General features: G+C 40.5%; 1 protein-coding gene across 1 annotated transcript in view; it reads left to right on the top strand.

Annotated features, from left to right (window-relative positions):
* The window catches only part of HELB (DNA helicase B), a 28,473-nt gene that overhangs the window by 393 nt on the left and 18,565 nt on the right, over positions 1 to 9,515 (top strand). Inside the window, exons 3-5 of the mRNA XM_025202790.1 lie at positions 1 to 179; positions 3,136 to 3,359; positions 6,375 to 7,265. The exon at positions 1 to 179 is cut by the window's left edge and continues 1 nt beyond it. Coding sequence (XP_025058575.1) covers positions 1 to 179; positions 3,136 to 3,359; positions 6,375 to 7,265 — 1,294 coding nt within the window. The remainder of the gene's footprint in view (positions 180 to 3,135; positions 3,360 to 6,374; positions 7,266 to 9,515) is intronic.

Genomic DNA, 9,515 nt, shown 5'->3' with positions numbered 1-9,515 from the left:
GTGTGAAGTTCCTGATGATTTTATACTAGCATTTTTTAATTGGCTTCCTGCGAATGCATCTTTGGACTTCAGAAATCTTGAAGAAATACTAGATGAGTTTCAAAAGTCAAAACTTAAGAAAGGAAAAAATCCCAGAGAGACCAAAGAATTTGACATCTTTGTTTATGTTAGGAACTCGTGTAAGTACATTTTATGTATTCTCACATAAAAATATTGAAGTTTTTGTTTTCAGATATTTTGTTCAGGCTAATGTCATAGCACACACAGTGCATTTAAATAAATGTTTATTTTACAAAAGATTTTTCTTGTTCACATGCTTAGCTTCAGGCATGTGAGTAGTTCCAGAAACCTGTTTAAAATTGAGCATGTACGTAAGTCTGCATGACCTGAGACATGAAGGAGTAAGGTAGGGAGAAAACAATTTTAGGGGGGTGGCATTTAACACACAGATTCATCCAATAAACTTTTATTTATCTCAGAACTACTGATTCAACTCTGTTCAGCTCTCCTTTATGTGACACATTCAGCTGTACATGATTCATGTTTCAGGTGATATGATTTATATAAGTGCCAGTTAATGAGATTTCCTTTTTAAGATAGAAGCATAGGGCTGGAAGAAACTTTGAGAGAAACTAGCCCAACCTTCCACACGCAGGCAGGGTTAAATATACCTAGATCATCCCAGGCAGAAATTTGCTTTTAAACTTAAACAGATGATAGAGTTCCCCCTCCTCCTCAGCCCAAAACCTTTTATTCTGCATGCCCACTATCCCATCCTAAATACCTTTAAAATACCAACTTTCAACAACTTTGCAACACTTTCTCCGGGAGAACTGGGGCTTATTAATCATGGGAGTTAGTTGCCATTCAAGCTGCATGTGGTGTAAATGACTAGACTGTCTTGATGGGAGTTGGCTTCAGATAAACTGATTATCTGTTTTTAGCTTATGACGAGTTTCCAATGAAGGAGGTTGCATAACATTCATAGATTGTTAGGGGCTGGAAGGGACCTTGCAGATCATTGTGTCCAGCCTGCCCCCTGCTCTAGGCAGGAAGACAACTGGGGTCAAGTGACCCCAGGTTAGGTGACTGCCCTGACTAACAGGAGTTTTTCCTGTATTAAGCCTGAAGCGGCGTTCCAGGAGTTTGTATCCGTTGGTCCTGGTCTTCCCCAGGGGTGCCCTAGTGAACAGTTGTTCACCGAGCTTCTGATGCACTCCTCTAATATAGCGGTAAGCTGCTATCATGTCCCCTCTGGACCTTCTCTTCTTTAGGCTAAAGAGGCCCAGGTCCCTCAGCCTTTCCTCGTATGGCTTTCCTTGCAAGTTCCTGATCATACGGGTGGCTCTCTTCTGGACCCTCTCAAGTTTTTCCATGTCCTTATTGAAGTGCGGCACCCAGAACTGGATGCAGTACTCCAACTGCGCTCTCACCAGTGCTGAGTACAGCAGGAGTATCACTTCCTTGGCTTTACACAAGATGTGTCAGTTGATGCATGCCAGTGTGTTATTTACCCTGCTGGCCATATCGCACTGACAGCTCATGTTCATGCGATGGTCACTCATTACCCCTAGGTCCCTTTCGGCTGTGGTGCAAGTCAAGCTGTCACCTCTGAGCCTGTAGATATGTTGAGGGTTGTTTTCCCCCAGATGGAGCACCTTACACTTGGAAGTGTTAAACTTCATCTGGTTCCGGTCTGCCCAACTCTTGAGCTTGTCCAGGTCAACCTGTATCTGCAAACTATCTTCTGGTGTGGGCACACTGCCCCATAACTTGGTGTCATCTGGGAACTTAGCCAGTGAGCTTTTCACTCCCCCATCCAAATCATTGATAAAGATGTTGTAAAGCACTGGTCCAAGCATGGTCCCCTGAGGGACACCACTGGCCACTTCCCTATACATTCTGTTCCAGCTTCACCAGCTTTACAGTTTTCCTAATATCCAACATAAGTTGTCTTTGCCCTAAATTATGCTCCTTCCTCCTGATCTTCCTCACAGTCCTCTTAGTCCTCTTTAATAACCTAAAATAATTTGTTATTTTGGGTCGTGAATTCCATAGCTTTGAGTGCTGTTCTCTTGGAGCCTGAGCAATTGCCTCGAAGAACTTGCTGGAGAAAAAAGATCTGAGAGTTACTTTCTTCAAGGGAAGGCAGTTGATCAGAAAGCTTGATTTCTTGAGGTTTGATGTATAAAATTTGAATTGATGCAGTTTACAGTAGTTTTAAATATCAGGTAATTTTTTTATATTCTTACTTGCTAAGGGAGTGCATAGGCTTTTTTTAGCTCTCTCTTCATGAGCATATATTATACCACTTTACAAAGAAGGACAGTTTTATTCTCATTTTACTGAAGCACAGAAAGGAAGCGACCCACTCAAGGTTAAGGTTGTCTAGTAGGCTAATGGTAGATCAGGAAATAGTACCTCATGCTCCAAAGTAGCTATTGATTTTTCTTTCCACTAAGCTACACTGGCTACCTCTACATGAGATGCTGACTGCCATAGCCCATGAATACTGTACAGTAGTGTTATATGGCAGGAATCATAATGTGATGCTACTGTACAGTAGTCATGAGCTACGGCAAGTCAGCATCACAAAAAAAGCCATTGCTTGGCTCATATAGACATGGCCATTGTGTCTTTTCCCTTCCTTCTCCTGTAGTTTCTGGTCCTTTCCCTGTCCCCAAATCCCCCTACCAGTTATTTAGAGTTTACAAAAATATTTGCCTACTTTCTGCTATGCTGTTCTCTTCTGTTCTTCTGTATGAAAGCTCTCCACAAACTGGTAGGGTCAGTCTTGACTATATGTGTAAGCTGATTATATATAAAATCCTATCAAATGCAGTGTCAGCAAAACAGAAAAATAGGGTTGTTTTTTCCCTAGTCTCCATTTGAGTAAATGTAGTTATTCATATCAATAGTCTGTAAAAATGTTTTCAGATTATTAATAAAGTTGGCTATGCACTTTTAACTTGACTTTAAGGAAAGGAAATGCAAGAAGTGGAAAACTAAAGAACAGCTGGATTTAAGGTTTTTGAGAGTAGGCCTGCTAATTTAAGTAATGAAGTTTAATTGCTTTCTAGAAATGTTTTTTGTGGTTGTATTTTAATAAAGACTTGGTTTGTGATGAATATATAGTTACAGGAAAGATGGTATTGATTGCTTTGATGTTCCCAATGATACTGGAATTCCTGCCGAGACTTCTGCCACGTTATTTTTGCAAACTCATGGAGGAAGTGAATTGGTGTAGAAAGAGTGAAATGAACGGAGATGAGAGAGAAAATGCTTCTTACAGAATGGAAAGGCTAATAGCATTGAATAAGATATTAAAGAATGAACCATGGAAACTTGGATTCAGCACAGTAAGTTATATGGATATGTTATATTATCATCATAGAACTTAATACTGTTGTTCCAAGCTGTGATCCCTGACTAATTGTATTGAGGTAAGCCTGTGAAAATTGCTCTTCACTGTCTTGTCTCTACCTAGCATCCTTCTATGCAGCTGCCCTAAACTGTAACTTTACTGTAATACCTTATCTAATCTTGTTAGCATTATTCCTGCTCCTTGTGCAAAAAATGCCAATATAATTTAAACTAAAGGAAATGTTATATTTTCTTTGTGTACTGCATGCAGAAAGTGAATGTTGCTTTCTGGTTTGGGGAACACAGGGGTTCCATGTAAAAGATGCTGAGCCCTTAAACATGATCATTGTAATGAGATGGAGGAAAAGTAGAGACAGAGAGATTTCTACATTGGTGTTAAATTATTAACTGCAGATGTGTGCATGCTTTGGATATCATTCTGATTTTAATTTTTTCAGTATACTTACATGGGGGGTGGGGGGTTAAACTTTTTTGTCATGATTTCTTAATTCATTGAAAAATCTCATGGTGGAAATGAATCATCTCTCAATAGCTTAAGTTTTGAAGCTAACTCCTCCTTTTTAAGTCTCACTTTTTTCCAGAGCTCTCATACCTCCTCTGATCCAGGTTCTGGCTTGTTACCTCCAGTAACATTATTTTGGGCTTTGTACCAGGTCTTAATTCCAAGACTAGGACAGTTACTCCTTAACCAATAACATGCATTAAGCCCTTAGTAGTTAGAATGTTAATATTGTAGTTAGTCAAAAGCAATATGACATACTCACCACACCAAGGTGTAACGAACACAGTGTCACTGAATGGCCGGTCTGAGAGGTCCTGACTCCTTCGTCTGAGTTTTGAATCTTGGATCAGTGACCAGATCTTTCAGGAGCAGGTTCTGAAGGGTACACTCTCACCTCTTTATATACCATATACTTAATACGTAAAATTAGCTTAAGCCTGCCTCCTAATGCATATTAATAATCTTGCTTCTGTTTGCCAAATACGGTTACCCTTAACCTGAATTTTCTATTCTGAGGTAATATTTTCATTCTTAGCTGGGGTAGGTTTTGCCCAGGCTATATTTATTCAATTTAGTTGGCCAGCTTCCCTTTTCTTTTAGAGTCAGGAACAGTGTTTTCCATCTGCTCCTTTTCACCAGGTGCAAGTCTCAACCCCAATTCAAGCTAAGCGCGCAGCTTAAGCTAAGCGCGCAGCTTAAGCTAAGCGCGCAGCTTAAGCTAAGCGCGCAGCTTAAGCGAAGCACAAAGTCAAAACCCAGGCCTGAAGGCCTCTGGGTCCCAACAGGCTGGTTAACTGAAATATAACATTGGAACAAAAGCTTTGAATGTGTGACTTTTAAAATCTTTACCACGTGCTTTAGAAGCAGCAGGATCTCAAGATATTTTATGTCTGAACTGCTGAGTTTTATTGAGGCTAGATGAGTTAGTGTAGAGGAAAAAAGTATTGTTTGAACAGAACTGCAAAGATTGATGAGCTGTACAGCATATAGCAGTGGTGCTGAACCTTTTTGGCTTGCAGGCCAGATAGGTGTTGCGTGGTCTGCCATGCACCAGATCGGGCTGGCAGGCCAGATGCAGTGCCCAGAATGGGTATGACACGGCTCGATCCAGCTGCATGGAGGGCAGCCTGGCCTTGATCCAGACTTGCAGGAGGAGAGGGGATGTAGTCTGGTCCTGAATTGGCCTTGCAGGAAGGTCGGGAAAGGGGTGGTGTCCAGCCCTAGTCTGCCTGTGTGAAGCTTGGGAAATGTAGCAATTTTCAAGTATTTGAAAGGCTGCCTTAAAGAAGTTGGAGAAAAATTGTTCTCATTTGTCATGGAGGGTGAGACACAGGGCAATAAGTTTGAACTACAGCATGGTGGAATTGTATGAAATTATTACAAGAAATTCTTAACTGGAAAAGCAGTGGGAAAATGGAGCAAGCTGCTGAGGGAAGCTATAAAATCTTTATTAGAGGTTTTCAAGAAGAGGCTAAGTTGGTGGCTGCCCAGGATAGTTTAGGAATAGCAAGTTCTGCATCTGTGCAGGATTTTGGACTAATGATTCCTGAGTGAGTGTTGTGCATCTATGTAGATTGTCTGTTTTGTTTTATTTTGTTGTAGGATTATTTACAAAAACTCTTAAAATGGAAAATCAATCAATTACTTTGCATCTCTAGCACAGCTTTAGCCTTTCTAGTCTGTAACTTCAAAATGGCTATTAAAAAACCTCAAAACTTTTACAGGCTCTCCATCATAATGTGAAATAAGCATTTGCTTTTTTGAATATGAGCTATATCAGGGGTGTCAGATTCATCAGGCCCTGTGGTGTGGGTAGTGTCTACTGGCCAGATCATATTTGTCTTACTTAACTGTCCAGTACCATTTGTATACAAATGAAGCAATCCCAAAACTTTATACATAGATTGTGCTAAGTTTCTGCTTGTTCTTCTATATGAAGAAAAAGGGGAAAAATTAAGTATAAACTTTCCAAAAATGAGACAAAACCATCTCATCTTACTTTGCTAATATTTGGCAGCAAAGGAAATCTTTTAATAAATAAGCACAGTAAATATAATTTCTGTTCTAATGTGCACATATGTATTGTAATGCTATACATGTTAATTCTTTTTTTTTTATATTCTACTTGGTGATAGTTTGGGTAGAATATAGATTTGATACACAAGTCTTCTGGAATCCAATTTATGTTAAAAGTTTCATGCAGGGGAAGGGGAAGAGTTGGTACAAGCTTTCAGTTTTGCACAATAGAATGAAAAATGGATTGAAGAAGGGCTTTTGCTTTGAAAAGTGTTTTTGCTTGGGTTTGAGAAGGCAGAATAACTAGTATTTCTTAAAAATGTCCATATATTTTTCTAGACTTCTTCATATCTTTTGAATTGTAGCTTGTATTTATTTAATGGCAAAAATCATTATTCCTGCATCAATATACCAGTGTCTCTTTTATAAAATAATTTAAAACCTTTTTTTTTTTTTTCCTTTTCATGGGAAGATAACTTCACAAGAACTAGGTCTTTTCCATTGTGAGGCAACTTGGGGAGCTTTCTGCCAGTGTGAACACCTCCTTTGGAAGATTCCTGAATTGCAGAAGAATGCATTAATAATATACAATGCACTGAAGCAAAGATGTAGAGATAGGGGACATACCTGTGAAGATCAAGATGAATTAACCAATTTGGTTTCTAAAGATATGCCCATAGAGCATGCCTGGCAATCCCTTAAATTTTTGAAAGATGAGATGATAGTGATCAGTGAGAAAAAGCTTGTATTTCTTGCTTCACTTTACAGAGCTGAAATAGACATTGCAGGTTCTGTAAAACATCTGCTAGCAGACACCACATGGCATCTACATGGTGATGTGCGAGAGGTACTCAATGTTAGTCATATTAACAAATCAAAAGCAAGAGATGATGATGATGATAAAGTATCCAATGACCAGCTTTGTGAAGCAGAGAAGCTGAAGGCAAGCCATATTCCAGATAGTCATGACAACTCTGACAATAATTTGAATTCTAGTGAACAGACACCAGATATAGAACCCATAAATGAAGCAGAATTGGATCCAGACCAAGTGAATGCTGTGAAGATGATTTGTTCTAATCCTGTGACAATCATAAGTGGAAAAGGGGGTTGTGGGAAGACTACAGTAGTTAGCTCTCTCTTTCAGTATTTACAGAAGATGGAAAAAGAAATAGAAGATGCTTGTAAAAGTTTTGAAAATGACCAAGATGTAACAGATGAGTGGAATACCTTTAGTCATTGTTCTGACAAAAATAATGTTCATGAACGCAAGCTTTTAAATGTATTACTTACTGCACCCACAGGAAGGGCAGCAAGCCTGCTGAATGAGAAGACTCATCTTCCTGCTTATACACTTCATCAGGTATAGAATTTAGCCTTTCCTACTCTTTCTAGTCATCTTTTAGTCATTGCTCTTACTTTGTATAAGAAACAGATTGCTAACTAAACCTGTTTCGTAAAGCTTGTGACTCATCATTTAGGTGTAGCTTCTCAACATTTAAGTCCAACCTTGTTTTACAAATCAGTATTATAAAATCATAACTGGATACATTTTTCACTTTCTTTGTATTTTAAATGGCATAGGATTAGGAGGGTTTCAGATTATTTTATCAACTTGATAAAGCTTGAAAAATTTGTAGTATTTAAAATTGAAGAGAGAAGTCTCTCCTTTCATCCACATGGTGGCATATATCTACTGTACTCAGGAGGCATAGAAATGCCATAGATATCCTTTGAGAATATTGGAATTTAGGATGATAGATTCCCATGTGAATATTTATGTAATATTTATATTTATGTTTAAATTTTAAAAAGTTAGTTTAAAAGTTGAGCCTAACTTACAATTTTTAGAAAACATACAGCAGAATAAAACTATCAATAAAAAATTGTCCCTAGCAACTAGTCTGCTACAGATCTACAGAAGAATAGTCTTAACATTCATACCACTTAACTAAAAAAAAAGATGGCCTTCGCCCAGTGGGAGAGTAGATACTATGTTGGACCAATGTAATATGTGAATTACACTGAGTCTTCTGCTGACTACAGCTTCTCACTAACTTTCCTGTCTAATAATTATTAAAAGAACTCAGCAGACCACATTTGAGTAAGGGCTATGTTTTTGAGGATATTTTTGCATGTTCCTATGTATAAGCAGTCTTTATTGATTCTTCCATCAGAGTGCATGTTTTTAGCAGATGTGTGTTTCTGGTAATTGAAGAGTGAGACTGAATGTTAATTTTGTCTCATTATGTCAGGGGTGGCAAAGATCTGGCCTCCCAATCCATGTCATTTGGCTTGTGGAGCTGTGGCATCCAGCCTGTGTGGCTCCCCATGGGACTGGAAATTTGGCAGTGGGACAAGAGGTTTCTTGTCATGGCTCCCAGAATGACAGCAATTAATGCTGCAACTGTCCATCCCACTGCCAAATTTCTGGCTTCATGGGCTGGATTTAGAGCACTGATCCATGTCTTCTGTCCTCTGGGGCAGGAAATTGGTTGGCAGGAGCAGCAACAGCTACTGTGGCTCTAGGAGCCTTAGCAGTTATAGATTCATAGATTCATAGATGTTAGGGTCGGAAGGGACCTCAATAGATCATTGAGTCCGACCCCCTGCATAGGCAGGAAAGAGTGCTGGGTCTAGATAACCCCAGCTAGATACTCATCTAACCTCCTCTTGAAGACCCCCAGGGTAGGGGAGAGCACCACCTCCCTTGGGAGCCCGTTCCAGACCCTGGCCACTCTAACTGTGAAGAAGTTCTTCCTAATGTCCAATCTAAATCTGCTCTCTGCTAGCTTGTGGCCATTATTTCTTGTAACCCCCGGGGGCGCCTTGGTGAATAAAACCTCACCAATTCCCTTCTGTGCCCCCGTGATGAACTTATAGGCAGCCACAAGGTCGCCTCTCAACCTTCTCTTGCGGAGGCTGAATAGAGCCAGTTTCTCTAGTCTCTCCTCGTAGGGCTTGGTCTGCAGGCCCTTAACCATACGAGTGGCCCTTCTCTGGACCCTCTCCAGGTTATCCGCATCCCTCTTGAAGTGCGGCGCCCAGAATTGCACGCAGTATTCCAACTGCGGTCTGACCAGTGCTCGATAGAGGGGAAGTATCACCTCCTTGGACCTATTCGTCATGCATCTGCTGATGCACAATAAAGTGCCATTGGCTTTTCTGATGGCTTCGTCACACTGCCGACTCACGTTCATCTTGGAGTCCACTAGGACTCCAAGATCCCTTTCCACTTCCGTGCCACCCAGCAGGTCATTCCCTAGGCTGTAGGTGTGCTGGACATTTTTCCTCCCTAGGTGCAGCACTTTGCATTTCTCCTTGTTGAACTGCATTCTGTTGTTTTCTGCCCACTTGTCCAACCTGTCCAGATCTGCTTGCAGCTGTTCCCTGCCCTCCGGCGTGTCCACATCTCCCCATAGCTTTGTGTCATCTGCAAACTTGGACAGAGTACATTTCACTCCCTCGTCCAAGTCACTGATGAAGACATTAAAGAGTATCGGGCCAAGGACCAAGCCCTGCGAGACCCCACTGCCCACACCCTTCCAGGTCAAAACCGACCCATCTACCACAACTCTCTGGGTGCGACCCTCCAGCCAATTCGCCACCCACC

This window comes from Alligator sinensis, unplaced genomic scaffold (assembly GCF_000455745.1).
Source record: "Alligator sinensis unplaced genomic scaffold, ASM45574v1 scaffold65_1, whole genome shotgun sequence".
Taxonomy (NCBI): Eukaryota; Metazoa; Chordata; order Crocodylia; family Alligatoridae; genus Alligator; species Alligator sinensis.
The sequence above is the reverse complement of the archived record's forward strand: the minus strand, read 5'-3'. Positions and strand labels throughout refer to the sequence as shown.